This window comes from Peromyscus californicus, unplaced genomic scaffold, assembly GCF_007827085.1.
Source record: "Peromyscus californicus insignis strain IS unplaced genomic scaffold, ASM782708v3 Scaffold_19__1_contigs__length_69161282, whole genome shotgun sequence".
Taxonomy (NCBI): domain Eukaryota; kingdom Metazoa; phylum Chordata; class Mammalia; order Rodentia; family Cricetidae; genus Peromyscus; species Peromyscus californicus.
This window is the reverse complement of record NW_026294491.1, coordinates 49,407,083-49,431,788: the sequence shown is the minus strand read 5'-3', so window position 1 is coordinate 49,431,788 and position 24,706 is coordinate 49,407,083. Positions and strand designations below refer to the sequence as shown.

The 24,706-nt window shown below is 38.1% G+C and overlaps 1 protein-coding gene across 11 annotated transcripts in view; it reads right to left on the bottom strand.

The window, feature by feature from the left end:
* Col19a1 (collagen type XIX alpha 1 chain) overlaps window positions 1-24,706 on the bottom strand; it is a 339,939-nt gene that overhangs the window by 240,620 nt on the left and 74,613 nt on the right. For 8 of the 11 annotated variants that reach the window (XM_052745271.1, XM_052745270.1, XM_052745262.1 and 5 more), the window contains 2 exons: window positions 17,227-17,271; window positions 14,339-14,383 (listed from right to left, as the gene is read on the bottom strand). In XM_052745271.1, the coding sequence (XP_052601231.1) occupies window positions 14,339-14,383; window positions 17,227-17,271 (90 nt within the window). The remainder of the gene's footprint in view (window positions 1-14,338; window positions 14,384-17,226; window positions 17,272-24,706) is intronic. The other 3 variants (XM_052745266.1, XM_052745268.1, XM_052745272.1) reach the window with 1 other exon arrangement.

The following is a 24,706-nucleotide window of genomic DNA, read 5'->3' as shown; positions in this document are numbered from 1 at the left end:
GCAGAAAAATCCCCAGAGACTCAAGGGACAGTGAACTTGGAATACAGCAGTGAACAAGAGATCCTGTCTCAAATAAGGTGGAGGGCAAGGGCTGACATCCAAGGATAACCTCTGACCTCTACTTTGGCATATCTTTATTGACACATGTGAATGCATACATGGGCACAGATACACACTTTAAAAAAATATCTATCAAGCCAGGTGGTGGTGGCACAGGCCTTTAATCCCAGCACACAGGAGGCAGAGGCAGTTGGATCTCTGTGAGTTTGAGGCCAGCCTTGTCTACAGAGTGAGTTCTGGGAAAGGCTCTAAAGCTACAGAGAGAAAAAAAAAATCTATCAGATAAAGGGTAAAACAGTCTCTTTTCTTCTCTATTCTTTTTTCTCACTTTCATGTTGTGATTTGCACCCCTGCTTCTGCTTCTTTTCCTCCCTTGGATCTTCTGTCTGTCTCTCTGTCTCTGTCTCTCTCTCTAGGTTAGCTTGGTAAATACAGTAATACCTGGCATCTTTTACTTCTCAAAAACCAAGATGGACTCTCAGCCAAGAAACTGCTGAATAACATGCTGATCAGTTTGTAGAGGTAACACAGAATCCCTGAAGTTTCTCTGACAATTAGTAGAGCTGAGCAAGACCATGAGGAATGACTAGACACCCAGCCAGAAGACTGTTGAAGTATAGGCCATTCTTACTGTTATTTCTCTTGTTGCTTTGTTGTTGTTGTTGTTAACTGTATCTGCTCATGACCAAGTCAAGTCATTGACTCCCTACTTAGCACTTGACAATCAAAACCAAATCATGTTTGATTCATAAAAGAAGTGGCTGTTTCAAAACACACACACACACACACACACACACACGCACGCACGCATGGACACATGCACACATGCACACACACGCACATGTACTCAAAGGAAGATTAAATGATTGGATTAAAATGCCTCAAGATTTTGGCCAGCAGAGTAAACTTATGGTAGAACTCAAAATTATCCTCCCCACTAGAATAAGCTCTTCAGTTTTTATAAATGGTGACAATAAACGAAGAGCTTAACCAAAGTCCTACTCATGCTGCCCTGAGGCTTTCAAAAGGATTTTGGCCTCTAACCTTCTGTCTGGACGCTTCAGGTGGGCGTTCTCATGAGAGGATTCTTCCGGAAACAGCCAGCTTCCTTGCCAAGGTGGTCGGTTGCTTGGGGGTCTGTTGGTACCTCTACTGAGGAAAGTAAGCTAAGTATGTCAACAACTGAATGCTCCAAGTGACCCTCCGATGTTGTTTCCTTGATGTTCCTCCTTCCGCCATCGTTGGACATTCTGTCCAAAGCTGTGCTTCATTTTCTAAAGAGCTTTTATTTCCCCTCCAGTGGTCACTGCTTTCCCTTTTGAAACATAATGCACCCCGTCACATTCCCTATACTTCCCATAATGTATTACACTGAACTTCCGAGGTTTCATCTGCCTCCTCCTGTTCTGAGAACTCTGGCATACCCTTCAGGACTCACTAATGAATAAAATTTGACCTAAATTTACCTCCACCTTCGAGGCAGTATGTGTCCCTTCCTCTTCCTTCACACCGTATCCTACACAAGCCCCCGTCAAAAACTTCATACATTCTTTGAGAGTAGGTTTTGTCTCTTTCATGTTACCTTAGTGCTGAACACAGTATTAGTCTGCAGTAGGTCCTAAATGATCAAATCAATGAATGATTGAAAAAACAAATCTGTTCCAAAACCCAGTGTGTGTTTGAAGGGATCCTCTGTCTTGCTGAGTTTCACTGACATCAAACAGGTTGGAAAAGAAATTGAAGGCCTTGTAATTAACTGATTGCAGCTAGAGCCCCCTGAAATGGAGATGGATATTAAGATAGGGAGAACAGATGAAGGACAGATAACTAAAAGTTCATGCCAATCACTCACTGACATGAATCTCTGAAAATGTTAAGGAAAGGCTAGTCTGCTATATAATAATAAATTTTCACTTCAAAAATATACACACATTAAAGGTACTTTAATAATGATTCTTGGTAGATATCTGGATTTAATTACTTTTAAAGTGTTCTTAAGGAATTCATAAGGAATAAGATGATCTCTAAAACGAAACTCTTGTGTGATGATTTCTGTTTATTTAATTGACTAAAACATTTAACGAGGGATAGGTTAACAGATGTCAGTGAGGTAAGAAAGTGGTTAAGTAACAATACTTTTTTATCTTCAGATGTGTTCAGCTGTTGCCCAGAAAGAGGATTCGGTGACAGTGGCATGCCTTTTCATATATACTACTTATATTAATGATTCAAGTAACCATAATTCCTATGTATAAAACCACAAGTATTACAAGGCCAAAAGAGTGATAATTGTAATAAAACAGAGTTAAAGGCATACAGTGAGGACTAGAAGGCCACAGTTTCAAAACAGAAGTGACCACAAATAAATGTAAATGCTTATATTCCAATTCAAGACGGTTACCTTCCGATAGTATAGCCCCTCCATATTTTCACAGACTCTATCTCAGCACACCTGTCACTCTAGATGAGGCAACACAGCCTCGTTCTTTATTTTTCCAGGTGAAGACTCTGAAACAGCCATACAATTCACTGGAGTTGGAACCAGATTAGGACTCTGTTCCTTGTTTGTTGCACTGCCTAAGTGATTCAGTGATCATACAAAAAAGAATAATTCTAGCAATTGTAGATGAACAGTCTTATTAAATAAGAAACACAGAGCCAATTGCAGAGTTAAAAGCCCAAGAGGTCAGAGCAGTAGCTGAGAGCTGAGCTTACCCTTCGCTGCCGCTGCTGTCCTTCCTCTCAGCAAGAGCGCTACTTCCTGTGTATCTGTCTTTTTATTGACTTTCTGTTCTGCCTTCTCATTGGTTGTAAACTCAACCACATGACCTCCTCGTCACTGCCCATCTATACAGACCTCCAGGTCTTCTATGGTTGGTATTGAGATTAAAGGTGTGTGTCTCCATGCTGGTGGTATCCTTGAACACACAGAGATCTGCCTGTCATGTGATCAGGATTAAGGGCATATGCTACCACTGCCAGACTTCTGCTATGGCTTGCTATCAGCTCTGACCCCCAGGCAACTTTATTTATTAACATACAAATAAAATCATATTTCAGTTCAAATAAAATATCACCATAAGCAATTACTGAACTGCATCAGTAGCCTTATGAGGTATGGCAGCTAAAAAAGTCAGTGATGCAAAATATTAGGAGTCTGTAAACTTATCAATGAAGCACAATGCAATACTGACTCTTACCTGAATTGTTAACAATATACCTGAGAGTACATAAACTGCCTTGAACTCTCCAAAAAGTTATCAGAACTCAAGTGGATTAATAAAAATAACAGATTTTTACTTAAAGCAAATAATTTAAAATTGTCTTCTATCAGCATTAATGAGAAAATCCTTGAAGACTGTCTAACAAAATATGAATAAGTGGTGAGAGCCAATGTAGGTGACCATCTAATTTCCTGTTAACTAAGAAAGAACCTTTCATTCAACATGTGCTTATGGGGGACTATTGTGTGCCCTCACCACAACTGCTACTAAGATATTATCTTCATGAATCATCACTACACATAAGTAAACCTTAAGTGGGAAGCAATGTCCCTATCATTGAGCTCCTAGAATGAGGTTATCTAATGCTATCTGCTTTGCTACACTTCCCATGGACAATTGTAGTTATATAAAGTAACATTCTATGAAATCCTTGCTCTAATCCTTAGTGTTGTATAATTTCATTCTTGTGTCTAATCATGGAGTATGATCAACAGACAGTGAGAGGTAATGAGGAAAGATATAGAAAATAGAAGCGAATGTTAGTGGTTTTCTGTGTCTTTGTTTCAACAATCCTCCTCTGATGTTAAAGGAGATCTTTGATAGGGAGGAATATGGCGTAAAGGGGACTGTGAGGATTATCAAGGAAAAGCAGAGTCTGAAGATGGTTTCTTGAAGATGTTAGACTAAGAAGGGAAGGCTGATTGTAAGCTTAATGGTCAGCTCACATAGCCAGCCACTGCACACACTTCTTGTGGAACAGCAGCTGTGCCAATGCCTCTGCTTGCTCTACAGGAATTCTACTGTTTTGGTGAGACACAATCATTCAGCAGTTGCTATACAATGAGTTGTTCACACAATGATTATGAAAGAAGTTTCCATAGCAGTGGCTTTTAAATAAAAACGATGCACCTGTCAACTAATATTTTGTGACATGGGTTGTTTTTCTAGCATCTGGAATGCCAAATAAATTCTATCAACAATGTATACTTATGAACTGAGGAAATTACAAGTTACATAATTATTAACTCATTCCACTTAAAACAGTTAAAATCACATATTTTCATTTTATACACTAAATGCCATCATTAAATGTGACGACAACCTTGACCTTTTAAATCACATATTTTTATTTTATACACTAAACTCTGCCATCAAGTGTGAAGACAGCCTTGACCTTACTCTTAATTTAGAACATGGTCTCATTCAGAAATGTTCAAGAATAGAGACTTGGAAAACAATTCAGCGATAGAGTATTTTCCCAGCATGTCAGAGCCTTGAGTTCAATCTTCAGAAATGCAAAAAAGCTCAGGGGTGGTACCAGTGCCAGGAATGTATAGTAGACCTTTTCCCTTGAATGAGAAATCACTCTCAGGTCAGCTGCTAAGGAACTCATACATTTATCTTAAAATGATCTCTTCTTAGAATTGCTAGAAATGAAAATGTTTAAGGAGAAACTCAGGTAGGGATGCCAGGGAAGTAAAATGAGTATAGAGAATGGGTGGAGGTCAAGAAATGAATGAGAAGCCAGAAAGGGAGGCAGTAGAGAGCAGAGGAAGGGTTTGTAGCACAGGATGACCAGTGCAAGGAGAACCAGAGGACAGAGCAGAAACAGGGAAACCTGGGCAGCCCAGAGCCTGAGAGAGGAACTGGGCAGGGGGAGCGGGGAGGGCTGGAGTGAAAATCAAAATATGAGCAAAACCACTAAGCAATGATTAACAAAAACCTTTCAAACCTACAAATGAGGACCAGGTCCTTCTGCTTGCCCCTTGTTAAATGCACCAGATTTTTATATTGCTTTGTTCTTAAATTATGTAAGACGAATGAATAAGTTTCTTTAACAAAAGTACCTTAAGGTCACTGCAGTTAATAGCTCACAATTCCATCATAATTATAACTAAAAAAATTACAGCACAGGAGTCAGTAGAGAACTTTTAATATTACCATTAAATTTAAAAGACAGTGTTATATCTGGTATTAAATGCATTATATATTTTTGACAGATATAATATACAGCTAGATAGCACCTGCCAAAAATGTAATTGGTAGATAATAAAAGTTGAAATATTTAATCAATTTATTCTATGCATATTTTAGCATATGCTGAATGTATTAATGGTTTTATTTCTTCATTGAGATGCAATTACAATAGTTGTACATAAGAATTAGTGTAATAGAGGAAGTGCATATGCACACACATCAAATATTATATACATGTAACTCCGCCTCACAAGTTAAATAGAAGGAATTTGAAAAAACATGATGATTGCATCAAAATATTTATCAAATAATTTGAGAGGATGAAACAAACACCAAACCTTGTCCACACTATCCCCTGGTGATAATGAATGAATTAATTAAATTCTTTTATGTGCTAAGAATTATGTTAGGTGTTGGAGATAAAAAACCAGAACTGTAGGCTGACATCTTATGCCATGGAATTTCTATGCCATGAAACTTATAATTGTAAACTGTGATAAGTAGTTAAATGTGGATTATAGTGTTAAAGGTTTAATGAGAAATTATGACAGCAGGAACAGCAGCTTTCAAAGTGTAATGACTGAATAGAAGTAAGGTAATTGTGATGGCTAGTTTTAATTGTTATTTCAATACAATCTAGAATAACCTGGAAAAGAAATCTCAGTGAGAGAGTGTCTAGATCAAGTTGGTTTATGGGCCTGTCTATGGAGGATTTTTTCAATTACATTAATTGAGATGGAAGACCTGTTCATCATGAGTGACTCATTCAGAGCTCATGCAGGAGATCTGAACTTAATGAAACAGGAGAGTGGTATGAGCACACACATGTTGCATTAATTCATTGCTCTCTGCTCTTTACTGTGGATGTAATGACTGGTTTCTTCAAGTTCTTATCATCTAGACTTCCCATACAATGATGGACTGTAGTTATCATAGCACCAGGAAACAGAACAGAAGCAATTAAGTGAAAGGGGACAGTATTTTAAAAATCCATGGAGACAACAGTGGACAGAAGAGTTTGGTGGAAGTCAGAACTGAAAGAAGGAAAGGCAACAAAGTGGGCTGTGGGGAGAAAGTTTCCAGGGGGTTCAGCGCAGGTCGGACCCTACAAGGCTTTACACACTGTATTAGGGGCTGTACCACAACCTAATGGGAAACCATAAGAACGTTTTAAAAATAGGAGCCATGTGCTTAGTGTTTAAAGATCCATCTGGCCACAGTTTTGGAGAGTTGACGAGAGAACAAGATGTAGCTCATGAGTGGTTAGTGTGTGGTGGTGTTCAGGCAGATGATGACAAACAGGTAGATTTTAGTTGTACACAGTTTAGAAGTAAAATTAACATTGCTCAAAAAAAATCTCAGGTACTATTAAATGATAATGTGTTAGTCATGTTAAATAGACAGTGTTATCATGCCATAGTTTAGTGGAAATTCCTTATAAGTAAAGTATTACTAGCTTTAGACTGACAGTCCTTAGGACTTATTAGGACATTTGTAATTCTCTATAAGTTGCATTCATCTTTTTTTTTTTGTCTACATTTTGCTCAAGAACATTTCCTTTCAAAGATCATGCTTTGGATTTTGATGCACACATATTTTCCTCTGGAGTCAGACCCTGCCCTCCAGCACTATTACTGTTGTCTTTCACATCAAGCCTTGAGAGGGTTCCACATGATGTCTTTACTTGGTCACTTATATAGCTGTTTAGTCTTCAACAAAACATCACCACAGCAAAATGACTTAGCCAAAGTCACCAAGAACACATAGGAAAGACATGTTTCCAGTCAGGGAATCATTAAATAAAATAATATATAGTTATTGGAAATAATGCTTGAAAAGATTAACATTTGTGACAATTATTCTTTTATTTGTATGTATGCCTCTCTCTTTGATATTCCATTTTCTGTAATTACTAATGAGTCAAAGAGAGTTAACTATACTTCATTTTCGTATTTATTCGACAGCTCTGTAAGGACTGGGGAAATAACATGCAATCTGTACTGGCTAATGTTAAGCCTCTGACTTGGCATTGCCGTTCCTGAGTCCCAGTTGCCTGTCACCATGGATAATTGAGAGTTGGCATGGTTACTCCCATACCAATTTTCAATGGCCACACATTAAATTGCTCTGATTTTTGAAATTATACTTATTCCACTCCATCTGTTCTCTTCATTTTTCAAGTCAGGTTGTCAAATGAAACACGTGCGTCCCAACTAAAAGTTTGAGAAGTTTTGCATGTGTTATCAGGATAAATGAAATAATTCTGTATCAGGCTAATGTTCAGGAAAGTTCCATAAGGTGAGCCACAGGAAACTTCATAGGAAGTATGGTGACAGGTTGACAGTTGCTTTGTAATAATGATGGCAAAGTGCCTCATTGTAATAACAGGATTTAGCAGCCTTGCCTTAGATCTGAATATTAAATATTAAGCATAATTGCCCAGAAAGCTTTAATAGTAAAATCCTCAAAACACATTTCAATTCCGACCTGCTTTTCCCACTTATTCTAGCAGCTTTATTGTAACTAAAATTAAAAAGCACATGATATTAAATAAAAGTAGAACATAATCCATTGATGTAGCTAATGAATACTTCTTTTCTGTCACCACTACGATGACTTTTATCTTTATATAATGGTTTTATATATAAGGTGGTGCTGCCAATCAAGTTTGGAAACATATTTTTCACAGTGTCTAAATCCTACTAAGAACAACTAATGTACTTCAGGTTATGGGAGGATGAAAACAATAAAATTGCTAAATCAATCAATTTCTATTCAGAACTATTGATTTAAAGGTAAAGCAGGTTTTTTTCTCCTTTGTGTTACTTTTGTTATGAAATCTAGAGATTTTGCATTCCTTCATATATCTATACTTTCTGCAATCAAGAGGTGGGTGGGGTCTGGCATCACACCTCTTGAACCTGGGCTGGGTTTAGAACCTGCTTTCTAATAGAACACTGTGGAGATGCAGCCTGCTAGTTCAGAGGTAAGCACCCCAAAAGCCCTTACAAGGTTCTGCATATTGTTTTTGGACCCTTGCCTTGAGAAAAGTCTGTGATCACTCTTTGAAAGAGAGCATCCACCTAGAAAAAAGACACAGCGTCTTTTAAAATCCAACATAGATTAGTTACCTTCAGCCAACATCCTAGCTTAGAAGTGATATCTTAGCAAACCAGGCAGGATCAATGTGACTAAAGAATCCCTGAGCTAAGCCACAGAAAAACATGCTAAAAACGTCAATGCTGGTTTGGGGTTATTTGTTTTGTTCAAGTAACTAATAACCCTGAACATTTTATTTACTTGTTTAGAATGAAAGTTAAGAATTAACTTTATGCAAACAAAAATTAAGCATAGTAATGATGTCAAAATACCAATATTTTGTATATTTTTCATAGTTTGGCTATTGATGAATTAGTTTTTATAGAACATCTTTTATTCATTAGGTGTATTTTTGATCCCTACAGCTATCCTGTTAAGTAGAAATTGAGTGTCTTATAAAAGAAAAGCCCATGGTAAAGAACACATACAGATTCACACAGCTGGTATAGCAAGATGGGGTACAATACAGCATATAGGAATGTGTGATTCATTTACCCTAATTACAGCACACCACAGGCACCAGAAGAAGTTGTCAATCTAGTCTCTCTTTGGAATGCTACTGGACAGGCCAGAAGCATATGTTCCTGTTCTGTAACATGAAATGTGGTTGATTTTGGTCCATTCATGATTCACTTTACCGTGGGTATACATCTACAAACTCAGCCAAGGACTTAAAATGTCTCAGCTAGTGTGGACTTCTCTGGCTGGTAAAGAGACTTGTTGACTGCCCTAAAATGTTCAGAAGAAAAGTTTATGAACACTGCATAAATTGTTTCTTTGACCATTTTCTCATTCAATTTTAAGTGGCTAAAATGTCACGGCTTCTTTTCAATTACTCAAGTTTTTTGTACCTTTACTATGACGACAGTTAAATAAACATCTGACTAAAGTGACCACATTTTTCTGTGTACTAGATCCTGGAATACGTGGAGTCATAATCATTGTTTCTTGGGGCAAATAATTGCTACTGATTGTCTGATTGGGTATAATCATGATACATACTGCTTGAAGTCTGTGTTTCAGTTATTTATTCATGGGTGACATTTATTTGTGGTATCAGTGTAAAATAATATTGTTTCATCTTTTAAGTTTGGTTAATAAAATCAACAGGAGGATTACACACACACACACACACACACACACACACACACACACACACACACACACACACACATTACATTTTAAGCTGGCAGCTGAAAATTTTAATTATATCAACTGAAAATTGCCTGATGTGGTTTTCTGATTAAAGATGCAAATGTTTGGATACTGGCTTAATTACAAATGACATCATACAGTTTTCTAGTACTAAAGTAAATATATACATATGCATGTAGGTATATAATTCGAGGTTATAAACATATTTTTGTAATTTTACTTATTTGAATTTTATACATTTTATAAAATTTATAGAATTAAATGGTACATATATAAAGGAACCAAGTAGAAATAGGGCTCAGTGGAATTTTTTTTTCTAGCAGATACTTTTCAGTAAAAGATACGTGCAACGTTTATATAACCAGAGGAATACTTAGCTAAACATAATTTTCTGACTTACAGACATATATCATGTGGATTTTCAGCATGTAAAGAGGACTCTGGCAACAGCAGGACAATAAAAATCACATCACTGGCAATTTACAAGGTCTAGTTTTCCAGCAGTGGTTTTAAGAGCATGTGAGCCATATGCATTTGTTAGTTTTGTAGCCTCTTTATTGTTATTAGCTTAACCTAGTGTGGGAGAAAACATCAATAAACACCATAGTGAAAACAGGTCAATTCTATAAGCCTAAACAAGAGTCACCACATCGTGGACACTCAAGGCTAGAGGATGTTTCAAGTGCTAGAAACTGTCAGCACCTCCCTGGCTCAGTTTACAAAGAAATAACTCACTTTTTCCTTTTTTTGTTTGTTTTATTCTAAAATTAAAAGATTTGAAAATCTTGTTCATTTCAGTTTTCCAAACAAGAATGTGAAAGTAGCTGGAAACTTTAGGTCCTTACTATATGTGTCCATGGTCAATATCACTCAATAATAAATCAAAACCAAGTGCATTTTAGGTAATAAATCAGGAAAGATGTGGCTGCAGTAATGGTTACAGCTGTCATTCTTTGTCTGAAATGGTGTTTCACGACAGGTTTAGCAGGGCCAACTTTTCAATGACATTTACTTAATGTGTATGAATGTTTTGCCTACATATATGTATGTACAATACACGTGTGTATGCTTGGTGCCTGCAGATGCCAGAGAACATTAGCTGAACTACAACTGAAGTTACAGTTATGAGCCACCACATGGCATGGAAAACTTAAAAAAAAAAAAAAGCTGTCTTCTTAGAGAATCCTATCTTATAAATAACTGCTTTTTAGAGGACTAACCACCCTTATGATGAGTTACCCTTTGGAAATGACTTGGCTCAATAATATACAAGGCTCTTGTATAGAATTAGAAGTAGCCATTCACAGGAATATAGCCAGACCTATGTATCTACAATTCACACCCTTGGATTCAACCAAGGATCAAATCTATCCAGAAAAAAAAAATTGCCTGGATGACATGGGTGTTGGGTAGGGAATTCTTATACACTATTGGTATGAGCGTAAACTTATGCAGCTATTTTGGACATTAGTCTGGAGGCCTCTCAAAAAATTAGAACTAGAACTACCATATGACTCAACTATAGAACTCCTGAATATATAAGCCAAAGGACTTTAAAGTCTATTATGGAGATACTTGCACACTCATGTTCATTGCTACTCTATTTGTAATATGTAGGAATAGAATAAAATTAGATGTCCATCTACTAATGAATACATAAGAAAAATGTGGGATACATGTACACAACAGAATTTTATTCAGATGTTAAGAAAAATGAAATTGCAGGCAAACGGATCAAACTGAAAAAAATACTGAATGAAATAAGCTAATTAAAAATATAATTAAGGAAAAAAAGGAGTTCAACTAGAGGCTGATAAGGGTTGACAATGCTTCTCCCACAAGACATGGGATATTAAAAGAAAATTATTATTACTTGGCATGTGATACCTCCCTGAGTTATTGGTCATGGTGCCTCCAGAGACTCACAAAATAATTTAGGCTCTTGCCGCTGCTCTTGGTTGTCCCCCACTGTATGGTAAGACCCTCTTGCTGAAGACACCATGTATTTTGGCTGGAAGACATAGAGAAACCAATCTTGAACTTACTGGGAAATGCCATCTCTGCTGGCTAGCTTTCATAGAGCCTGAAGGTGCTATGTAGGCTCTAGTGAGAGAAAGATGTCAATGGTCTTACTCAGCACTGGACCTTGCGTGTTACACAATATGGACCTCTCAGGCAAGATATTAATACTGATGCAATGGTGACACATGGAGGTCACCAACATCTTTCTGAGTGTTGATTTTCGACATGTTCAGAGGAGTCTTCAAACCAATCCCCCATGGATGTCAAGGGACAAACAGACCTGTACTTCATAAATCAGAAATTCTTTGAAGTAAAAACAGGGCATCTGTAAACTGGACTTTTGTGGAACCTCTTGGGCATTCTAGTGAGTAAATTAAGCTGAAGGCTTATTTTCTAGCTATGACAAAATAGTAGAATTCTGAACTTGGTTTCCATTGCCTGTAGAAGCAACACCTGGAAACCAACACACAGCATGGTATCCATCAGAGTCAATATTATCTTTTACCATAACCCTGTGTCCTTGGTAGATATGAAATTCCTCACAACTTCTTGAATTATTTAGTCCACAATCAGTGTATTGTGTCACTCAAAATCACCAAGTTTTAAACATGGGAAAGAAGAAACTATAATAGTTGAAGAAGAAGGTGTTTTAAAAGTAATTATATACTTATTCTTCCACAAGGAATTGATATTCAAGTGTAGCTGGTTGATTTTGCTCAGAAAAAAAAAATGCGTTGCGAGCAACCCAAGAACCCTACGCTCTTGTCACACCAAATTGAGAGCTGTCACAGACTTTTCTTTTTTATCTCATAGCCAAAGTCAACCACATGACCTTAATTATTCATCCTATGGAAAAATACATGTTTTATGGGTCAGACACAGACATAATTCAAGTGTTTTTTTCAGTTTGCAATACTGAAAAGGGTCAAACATTTAATGTATAGTAAATAGTAATCAAAGCATAACTTTCTAAGCATAAAGGTGATTACATGAATATTAAATCTGACTATAAACTGTCAGGATTATGATTCTCATTAAAACCACTGCCTTTTCTCTCTGATGCTTATTTCTTTCTATCGTTTTTAAAGTAGTCTCCATTAATGTTCCCACCTTATGGTAGAAGGGACTGCTTGAATGCATCACTCAATAAACATGAGGAAACAGAAGGAAAATCTTAGGAGCAAAATACACTGAATGTGTGTTCTTTTTAAATGTTTGACTAGCATATATTAATTATACATAATAATGGATTTTATTATGGCATTGTGATGCATGTACATAATGTATTTTCTTCATATGCAGTCTGTGAGAATCTGTTTATTACCACAAAATAACCAGCTATATTCAGAGAAAAAAACATAACCAAGTTTTAAGGATATTGGTGACTAAATTATAGAAAGCATATTATGCCTTGCTTAGTTTCACTTATTTCTACAGATAAAATCCTACTAACTAACCAAAAAATACATAGAAATAAGACCTAAAGACATGGCCTGATAATAACCATTATTCTAAGCAAAAAATATTCTAAGCAAAAAAATATTCAAGGGATTTCTAAAAGATACACTTAAAATGGTTATAATTTTAATGGATTTTTTCCCTCAAGTGCATGGTTATTATATGGCTCTCTCTCTCTCTCTCTCTCTCTCTCTCTCTCTCTCTCTCTCTCTCTCTCTCCCTTCAGTGAGGGAAAGTAATTACCATGTAGCTTACAACATATGTAATTTGTCCTGTAATTATAGAAGACACTCATTGTCTCTCTCTATAAATACTTATAGGAGAGGCAGATAACTGATTGCTGCCAAGCAAGCTGCACACAAGCAATGCGGGCTGATTTGGGACCCCTTTTCCACAGGCTCAAGCTGTGGATTTGTCAAGGAAATATTGTTTAAATGCTTTTCAAGGACTACAAGACGACTTAGTGATTATTTCGTAGAGTAAAACACCGCTTAAAGGTATGAAATGCCGAGTTCAATTTGGTGAGAGTGTGATATGATGACACTTGGGTTACAGGGATGATGTCTGTCCTTGGTCCCTCAAGGCCCACAGTCTGCCAACATCCATCTTCCTTTGAGCCCCAGGGTACCCATGTCCGTGGACCACAACCACCTGACTGTCTCTGCTTGCTTCACTAGCAGGAGCTCAGGGCTGAATGGGGGTACTTCTTGCCAAGGTTCTCACGTGGGACTGACTGCCTTGGAAAAAGCGTTTCCTTGTCTGAAGCCTTCCCCACACTTTTCTCTGTCTTTGCATCTGTAACCTTGTGGCATTGATAAAAGTGTCTGCTGAAGGGGGACCCAAGGCCTTTAAAAGTTTTGTGAATGAGTTTCTTATACATCATTCGTACTTTTTAATCACCCCTTTAATTAAACCTTTTGGAATAATTCTGATTTTAGTGTGTGCTGTCTTTTCTGTTAGCTCTTTAAAAAAATTTTTTTCTTAATTTCCCCTTAGGAAAACTTCCACTAATAAACCAGTGTCCATGCTAACAAAACTTTTAGCCAGAGACATACTCATAGTGGACCAATGGCACCATAACATAAAAATACAATGTCCAATAAGTATTTGCATATTTTACTATAAATTGAATAAATTTAACTAAAAATGCCTGACCACTAAGTAAATTTTGAATAATTTCTATCAATCACCAATATATGAAGACTCCTCTAATTGATGTAAGTGTTTTTAGTTTCACTATAAAATTATAACATATGTTATATAGAACATACAAAAGTTAAATGTCACATTAAACTATTTTGGGAGCATAACTCATCTTTACAAACACATATAGAAAGGATTACCTTTTCACCAATTTCTCCTTTGATGCCTTCAAGTCCTTGTTCTCCCTGTAAAAGAAGAGCATGGTGTAAACTAATAAGAATAGTACTTACAGTTCATGGAAATTTTAATAATAATAGCGATATTTCTAAGAATAAAATCAGTGATTTAAATCATTTCTTGGGATATGAAGTTCTAAGTCAATATTAAACAACACAAAGTCTGAATAATACAAAATACTCAAGGAAAAGCTTTTTGGATACTTCCCTACCTTCTAGAAAAATCTCATCCCCCTAAAGCCACACACGCTGCATGTTAAGCACCTGAGTATGGTACCATCTAGATTTGCTTTGAGAATTGAATTAAGCAGTGCAGACCAACTTTGCCATTCTCGCTGTCACTAGCATCTCATTAAATGCAGAAGACAGACTTCTCTGAACCCTACCTTCCACATAAGTGTCTAATAAGAGGTTCATGATGAGTAGGTTTAGAATTGAACCTTAGAGCCCAACCCCTCTCCCCCAGCCTGCAGCCCCAGGCTCCTCTCTGTTCTGCTCATGTGACTCACAGTCACAAAAAGAGCTGTTCTCTATGCCATCCTTTAAATCTAAAAAGTACAAGTCCCCCCCATCCCGCCCGGCTGAATCCTTTCTAATTTCATGTTCATTTTCTGATTTAATTTGTCATAGATAGATTGATGACATTACCATCAAACTTTTAGTAAACACTCACTGAGAGCCTCCTACATGTCAGGGACCTATGGTTGCATAGCTGGGAGGTGAGTGTGAGAGAGGGGTTTTGTCTGCAGTTCCCTCACTGGGGATCATGGCATAAAGCATCCAGCCAGTATCTTCCTGGGAGACCCACATTTGAAGCCAGGCGGTAGTGGCACACGCCTTTAATCCCAGCACTCGGGAGGCAGAGGCAGGTGGATCTATGTAAGTTCGAGGTCAGCCTGGTCTACAGAGCAAGTTCCAGGACAGGTTCCAAAGCTACACAGAGAAACCCTGCCTCGAGAGAGAGAGAGAGAGAGAGAGAGAGAGAGAGAGAGAGAGAGAGAGAGAGAGAGAGAGAGAGAGAGAGAGAGAGAGAGAAGAGAGACACCACTATTTATGTTTAAGTTATTTAAGAAAAGATATTGTGCAGACCAGTCTGCCCTTGAGTTCACTATGTAGCACACAATGGCCTTGAACTCCTGATCCTGCTGCCTCCATTACAGAAGCGCTGGGATAACAAATAAATACATGCCACCATACCTAGCTAGAGATGAAAAGTTTCTGATCTCAGCTTACTGCCTCCATAAAGTGGTGCATGATATAATTAAAATCCACATGTATTATATAGATTAACTCACTCTTATTATCTATATATAGAAAATGTGTCAGTATATCAGCATTTGCATATAGTTAAGTAAACATATATAATGTGTGTAGAAACACGATTAAATAATTATTTCCTGCTTCCTTTGTTCTCAAAACATTATCAGCAAACAATAGATTAGTTCATAGGTATTTTATCACTGATGCATGGGCCTACCTTTCTTTAAATAGTGTTTCCCCTAAAATTTAACTCCATCTGGTAATTCAAGCTGACATCGAAGCTGCTAAATGCCCCTAGCGCACTGGCCACGACGTCAGCGTGATGCAGCCACCACAACAGCTGCTGGAAAGTCCAAAACCATTTCCCAGCAGATAAATCTGCACATCCCTTGGCTTGTAACTCAGCTCACAGATGCAGCACATGCTGTACCAGTGGGGTTTGTCTAGAGCTGCTGTGAAGAGACTCGGGAGCGTGCGGTTTCACAGCTCCCAGTCCAATCTTGCTATCTCTATGGGGCTATGTAAAGAAACATTTTTTTTTTTAAGCTGGAACTATAAATGAAAGTATATCTTTTCAAATGACATTTCCAGCTATGGAAAAAACAAAACATAGATGCATAGCAGCTTCAGACATTTTGTTATTAAAACCTGCAACGCTTCGCCACAACATGTTTGGCTTTGGGGCACATCTAAAATTGCATCAATAATGCTCTCCCCTGTGGTGGGATTGTCTGGGCTGTACCATGGCAGCTGGCCCCACCTGAAGTGACTCAGGAATCTGGAGTATATTAGTTTCTGTGCATCCAGTAGTGCTTGGCACGTGGAGTTGAGCTTGTTCCCAGAGAGAGAATGCAGTCCTTGGACAGGTAGTAAAGGATGCAGAGGAACTTCATTTTGGTGAAGAGAAAGCTGTCAGGCACAGGAAGACTTACCCTGGAAGGTGAAAAACTTCTCCTTCATCGTGAATATGAATGTACCATTCTGAAGGGTTTTTTTTTTCTTTATAGGAGATTGAATCTATAGCCTCATACAGGCTAAGCAAACACTCTGCACTGAACTATCCCTCCAGCCCTCTTTTGGCTTTTCATTTTGTGGCATGATCTCACTAAGTCGTCTGAGCTAGCCTTGGACTCAGTGTATAGGCTGGCAGGCTGTGAACATGCAATATTCCTGCTTCAGCCTCCTGAGTAGCTAGGATTGTCGGTCTGCACTGCCAGGCAAAAAGCAGAACGGTGTGTTTTGAAGAGCTTGGTCGTGTGTGATCCTTGTACTGTTAGATATTTGGTGTCATTATAAGCATTTTGCTTAACCTAACCGGAGGAGCACAACACTTTCAAATATGGAATAACAGTGGAAGACACTGTTCCGTTGCTCACTCTGATTGATAAGTCAACATGTTCCCGGTGTAGCCATAACACCTCTGTGGCCCTTAGAAGGCATCACTACTGATTCTTCAGGAAGGCATGCTGTTAACACCCTGGAACAAATGTTTCCTTGAGAGGTCTCCCAGAAGGAAGTGCTTCTTTGAGGCCTCTTTGGAAAGACTGGTTTATTAGCTTAGTTTGTGGGAAACATTTATAAAAACCTATTACCTTTTGACCAAGTAAGCCTGGAATACCATGTAAGCCATTTTCACCCTAAAAAGAGTAGCCAAAATAAATCTCATTAGTCACAATGATACCAAAAAAGAACCCCCTCCACACACGCTCACACCTTTTTTGTTTGTTGGTTGGTTGGTTGGTTGTTTTGTTTTTGTTTTTGTTTTTCCAAGACAGGGTTTCTCTGCTGCCCTGGCTGTCCTGGAACTCGCTTTGTAGACTAGGCTGATCTTGAACTCACAGAGATCTGTCTGCCTCTGCCTCCCAGGTGTTGGGAAAGCTGTAGTGTTATGAGGACAGGTAACTTTTTTCTGGATAGCTGTCACATGTAGGGTCTTCCAATTTTCTGTCATGTCCCAACTCCAGGACAATCATCTCAAATTTTAAGGTAGAGGAATGGGGGCTCTGAGATGTTAAAGTGCCAGTCTCGGGGTTATCCAACTTATAATATCACCTGAGATGTCTAGTGTGTGCTTAATGATTCCACAGCCTATGTATTCCATTCTTCCTTCCTCCCTCTCTTTGTTTCTCTCTCTCTCCCTCCCTCCCTCTCTCTCTCTCTCCCTCTTCTTCCTTCTTTCTTTCTTCTGTCCTTCCTTCTTTTCTTTCTTTCTTCCTTTCTTCCCTTCCCCTTCCTTCCTTTCTTTATCCTGGCTTCTCTGGGCATATTAATAAATGCTTTTTATGGAGTAGGCATTGTTTCCTGAACAAACATCAGAAAGCTACTACATAGATAGGTACACAGTGACTGGACCTCAAACTCTTGCCCTTCAGCTGTGGCCAGTGTCCTGCTTCTCTACATGGTCTCTGGCAACCGGTTTAATTGTGGCTTATGTGTCTTCTTACCTAATATGAGATATCATATATGCACATATGCAGATTCTTATCACATAATGGACATGCTTATTTCCTTATCTGTATCTGTTGACTGCTGTGAGGTCAATTCTGAAGTCAATTCTGCATGAGACAGTTCCCTTTCCGCTTGTCTGGCTCCTGTCATGGGCATGAACATTTTCAGCAGATGCCGATCATGTTCCATTACTGGAATTCTTGGTCATTGCACTGACAAGTCTGCTCTGTGAACAGCACACCAGCTAGAAAGAGATACTCCACGGGGGATGTAGGCATTCTCAGTAAACCCTTGGGCATATACTTCGGTCTAGGAATTCACCATGGCTCCCACCTGTCCAGATTCAGGCAACTCAAAATAAGCTAACAATGCTACGATCTGCTCTATCGCTGTGAAATATTTATAAAATTCACTTAATATTAGTTTTTGAGCATTATTGAAAATGCAGTATCATTTCTAAGAATTATGAAGGAAGTTTAAGTATATTATGAAGAACATATCTTTGAAATTTGAAATAACAATGAAATACTCTGCCTAAATGTTGAGATCTTAATTTTTATTACTAATACATTTTTGGAAAGTTTTACTATTTCTTTTTTTTTAAGCCAGAGTGTACTGCCATATACATGCATTATTTTAAGACCTAAGGTTTTTCTTTGTTTAGATTAAATTATCAAAGTATTCTATAGTGTAGCTGCTGTTGGCATAGTAAGCAGAAAATTTGGCTGTGATATGTAATTACATGTGGAAGCATCAAAAAACAGCACAATTATCAGTGTACTAAGTATTTTTACCACTTAACAGTTATTACGGTTCTTGGCCCTAGGCACCAGGCAAGACTAGTAGAAAGCCGCAGTAACATCTGATAAAGAGATAACGAAATCGCATTAAGTATCTGACGCCAAGAACATTCTATGGAAATGAGCTTCTATTACTCATCACTGAAGTATGTCCACTTGTCCCTAAGAAGCAGATTATTTTCCTCGGTGGATCCGATATAATATTTTATATCATATTGCAAGTTACTCAAGATAACAAGATACAGCATAAAATCCACTAAAGTACAATAATATGGTATTTACCCCGAACCCGAGCAGCCCGTTTCGGAGAAAAGAAAGTGGTGAGAGTTCTTCCTCTCTTCTTGCTAGCAGCCAACTTTTACAAATCATGTTCCCAGAGTGCTGGCATGGGTGTGTCTTTAGTTGATGTTTTGTGATTATTGTAGTTAAAATATGGTGTTCCCCCATGGCAAGTGTTAATTGATCTCTCCTCTTTCCCTACTTAGCGATTTAAAATCACTTCTAATTGTCTTCAATCCAACAGAGCAGTGTGAGCATAATTGTTCCCATCGCTATCTCAAAAAAAGGGTGGTGGGGGGAACATATGAATCACCATAAAAACTTAAAAGGACATAGTTCAAGCATGCTAATGACAATTGTTGATTCTGTAAAATTTTATTTAAAACGTCTATGCCAAGAGCAGCAATCCTTTCATTCTGAAACATGGGAGAAAAGCCCACAGATGTGCAGGCAGTCGGGGTAAACCCAGTTTTACTTACAAAATCAGTACTTGCCTAACACTACTGGAAAAGCACATGTCTGTTTTACATGTGTGTGTATGGTGTATGTTTCTGAGTTCCTGCTTTCTTTTTCTACCAGTATCATCCTAAAGAAGGCATAAATGCTTCTCTTTTATCTTTTTTTTTTTTTTTTTTTTTTTTTTTTGGTTTTTCGAGACAGGGTTTCTCTGTGTAGCTTTGCGCCTTTCCTGGAACTCGCTTTGGAGACCAGGCTGGCCTCGAACTCACAGAGATCCGCCTGGCTCTGCCTCCCAAGTGCTGGGATTAAAGGCGCGCCACCACCGCCCGGCCTCTTTTATCTTTTAATCAAGATTTTAGTTCAGTATTGGAAAAAAATACCATCAATAGTTTCAAAGAAATCATACCTTTCAAAACTTATTTCTGAGGACATTCTTTTTAATACAGTCCTTTTAATTCCTGAAACACACATGGTGTGAGGAGAGAATTGACTCCCAAAAGTTGTCCTATGACCTCCCCGTGTGTACCACTCACAACTGAACACACATTCTTCCCAAATTAAATAATACATAAACTGTATTTGTACACCAAATATCATTATAAGCTTCTAATTAACTTTTTCTGTCTGATTCACACTATGGAGCACAAATAAAAAGCAATACACGTATGCTTATCGAATTAAAGCTTTCTGAACCTAAAATCCTGCCCACTAGTTTCATTTCTGTTATCTTAAATTATGGGAGAAAAAAAAATCTTCTGGATCTTATATATAATATCCATTTGGGTCAATATCAAGGCTTCCATTCAGCAAACCATTAGCAATAGTTTGGAGTCTTCATATTATGGTCCTGCTCTCTGGGTATACATTAGCCAGTCAATACATCTCTTAAAATGTAGCTTTCAAAACTCAGTATATTGTGTCAGAAATGGTCCCACACAGAACACAAAGCAAGGCCAGAAGCCACACACACACACACACACACACACACACACACACACACACACACACACACACACATTCACTCACTCACTCACATATGCACACACACATACCATACTGTTTTGGATGCTAAAGTGTGCTTCTGTTAGTATAGTTTGCTTCTAAAAATGTGTTTGCATATACTGAGTTTGTATCCAAGTATAAGCACTACTAATATTTCCTTTCAAAGGAAAAAATTGTGTTTCCAATCCTTTTTCAAATTAGACAAATGTAAGTTATATTGAACTTTAAAAAGAACTGAACAATTTAGAAATTATTTGTGGAAGTAGTAAAAATTTCTTCCCATACCTAGTGAAATTAGGGAGACCGGGACTTTTGTCAGATCTTATAAAAATCTTGGATTTCATGAAATTGATATGATGTTTTTAAAGTGGGTCTGTCAGAAACAAAGATTGGGGCTTATTATATCGTCCAATACAAGTTAAAGACCGTCTCCATAAATTTGAAACTGCAAAACCCTGGTAGGGAAATCAAGACATTTAATCTGAATCATCTACTAAAAGATCTGATGCGTGGTCACTGACACTGGCATCGCTGCGGTCCACCAAGTGAAAGATGATTTAAGATATAGAGCGCAGTGCCACCAGGCAGCTCCTAATTGAGGACAGTGAGACACCAGTCACTGCAAGCCATTTCCTGTCCAGAGTATTCCTCGTGATGAGTAATTTATAGTGTGACTCCGGATCAGTTACCTCTACTAGAGCTTAGCCGTGCCAAAGCCACCAGTTAACTTAGTTTCAGCCTTGCAGTAAATGATCATGGAGCCTGGGAGGATGAAAATTTCCTAGCAACGATATAAGAAACTAAGGAGATTTTCAGTCTGAGACTGGGTGAAAAGAAAGCTGGACAATGAAGACAGGCACTGCTTAAGCGAGCAGGGAGGGCAGGTGATGAGGAAACGGGAAGCAAATTCTGGAGCTGTACGCACTGTCCCTATTACATTTTGTTCTAGGAAGCAGCACTTCTAAGCTTTGCTAGGGAGAGTAGAGAGTCTCCTTCCCTACTACTTCCCTGAAATTTGCGTCTGCATAAAGCCTTGGGAGTTCTTACTAATGCACCTTCCCCACTCATCCTTCAACATAGTTGTCTAACAGTTGTCTTTTATTTCCCTCTGGTACTCTGGGGCTAAGTTTCCTTGAGTTCTTCATAATTCAGCTCGCACTTATGAAGATTCTATCCTCTGTTGGTCCAAGCGTAGGCATCACAGAGATGAGAGAAACAATGATTCCACCTATTCCAGGAGCTCCCAGGGATATAGATGCAGAAATATCGGTGATGTAAACAAAGTACTATGTGAGGAGAATGGAGGAGCTTTCACGTTGGCTTACTGGACCAAAGGGTTTCATAAAAAGCTGCGTGAACTTTGAATGCAGTAATCTGTGATAATGACGGGAAAGGATCCAAATATCAATCATCTGAATTCATCTTCAAAGTCTTTCAAATTTACCTGACAGCTTTACCTAATTGTATGGTGGTACAATTCACCCTGGCTTGGCTGGCTGAAAGATGCTTCTGATGCAGTCACTTCAAGAAAACTGTACTATTTAAAGTCATAGACGTCTTAGACAACAGCATTTTTTTCTTTAAATCCACTCTTCAGTATATCAGTAATCTACACCAAGAATAAGGTAATTAGCCACTAAGCTATGTAATATTTATGTACTAGATACCAATTGCACGTTAAACCAAAAAGGGACATTAGCAGCCTGGGCTCCTGAAATCTGGCTGTTTGGTAAATAAAAGTCAAATGCTTGGGTGCCAGATACGCTGCATGTGTTGAGCTCGTCATCCATCTGTCGCGGTCTCCGCCAACTGCTCTACTTGGGATGTGAGTGGAAGGCATTAGAGGGAATAAGAAACCATTAAGAGATGAAGTCAGCTGCAGAGGGAGCAGGTTTCTTTTTCCTATCCCTCTACTACCTCTGTCCTTCTTACATTTCTGCTCATTTCGGTGATGTATCACCATACACCTCCTGAGAAGACAATGACAAGACATTCCACATAAAAGCCAGAGTTTTTCACCAACAAAGTTTTAGCCTTGGAGCTTTAGCCAGTACAACTAGAAAGTAGAGTAATGAAACTATAATTTTGTGGTTATTTTCTATAAATATTGGTTATTATAAGAATTCCGATACTATGTCTAGATTTGATAAGATCTTCATTATAAACATATTTTTAATACACAGGATTATTTTTTGTAAAATACAAGTTGATTATATAACTAATTGACAACCCTAAAAAACTATTATCAGTTTTTATGGAAAGGTAAAACATGATCACATTGAGATTTCATTGTTTTTCTTACAAACAGCACATTTTTGATTGATAATGCTTGATATAAATGTAAAAATGGTATTTTTGTTAGCATAAAGTTCACATCTATTTTATCAGCCTCGACAAAATATCCTATCGTCCAACATGAGCTGTTGTATTTTTGTTAGTACAAAGGTCACATTTATTTTATCAGCCTTGACAGAATATTCTATTGTCCAAGATGACCTGAACAAGAATGATACCAATAGACATGTCACACTGGATGGGGGAAAGCCCATGAGGCTCCAACCCTACACAAAGAACTGCAATCAACTAAGGAATGTTGAGAGCGGGAGAAATGGTCTTCCTTCGGGTTATCCAATACCAAATGCCCAGCTCTGAAAACACGAATGCAGGTCACATTACAGAGACTGAGCAGGTTATATTTAGGAATATATCTGTATATACATAGATGTATGTGCATGGCATAACAATTTAAAAAGAGGCCATGGCCGGGCAGTGGTGGCTCACGCCTTTAATCCCAGCACTCGGGAGGCAGAGCCAGGTGGATCTCTGTGAGTTCGAGGCCAGCCTGGTCTACAGAGCAAGATCCAGGAAAGGCGCAAAGCTACACAGAGAAACCCTGTCTCGAAAAACCAAAAAAAAAAAGAGGCCATGAATTTCAGGAGAGCGGGGGGAGGGGGGGGGGATAGGAGAGCATTTGGATGGAGGATAGGAAGGGAGAAATGTAATTATACTATAATCTAAAACAGTTTTTTTCTCTCATTGGATAAAATTATGTGTTCTTATTTAGTGGTTTCAGTTTCTAGAATAAATTGTTATGCGCAAATACATATTAAGATTTTCTTTCTTCACTGAGGGAGAAACTGTGGAAACAGGCTTAATTCTGATTGTCCATGGAAGAATTAGGTGAAAGCAGACATGCAGAGAGAGGAAGCCAAACGACTTAAACAAAAATTATCTTCACTAAACGCCTATAAGTTTCTTAGTCTCTGAGGTATTAACGCCACATCTGGACCAGGCTAGAGCGGAGCTCATTAGGATTCACAGCAGCTACAGGACTTGTCTGTACATACATAAGCTGAAGCAGCATCTGCCTATATTTCCTGGAGCTGCAGTATTCTCACAAATGCCTTTTTAGGAAAAATCGAGATTCAAACATCACCATCATTTCGTTTCCCAGCAGAAAAGAAATGCAAAGACAATGAACAGTGGACCAGCCTTGTTTGTGCTCATGCAAGTGCTGTGACTGGGGGCCCAGAGTTTATGGAGAAAAGATGCACCATCCAACGGTCCATATAATGAGGGTAGTTTAGATGCTTATCATGACAGGTGAACTAGCCACTGGCCCATTGTGTTATTAGATGTAATTCTTCAGCATCTTAATGCATATGGCTTTTTACCATTACACATTACTTTTAATAAAGTCATGGTGCTAAGTTTAATGTCTTTGATAGTGAGTACTCTGTATGTACATGTGCATGTGTGTGCATGCACATATATCAAAAGCATATTTGATAAAGAGTGTAAAGGTAGATATTTCTATGTTTGGTGTTCAGGTCAACCCAGAGAGCAGCCTTGAGTGGGCTACTGCCCATGGAGGACAGACTACAGATCTTCAGAGTCACCTTTGGACACTTTGAAAATATTTCAAATCCAATTTTGAATTTGGAAAATGAGCAATAATTTCATAATTTTATTTCTGGAGGTAAAACTATAAAGTCCTCTCATTTGGTGAATGAACTGGATTCCAGTAATTCTTAGGAGATGGACACAATCTTCTGCAGGTGTTGCAGCTAGAAAATCAAATGTT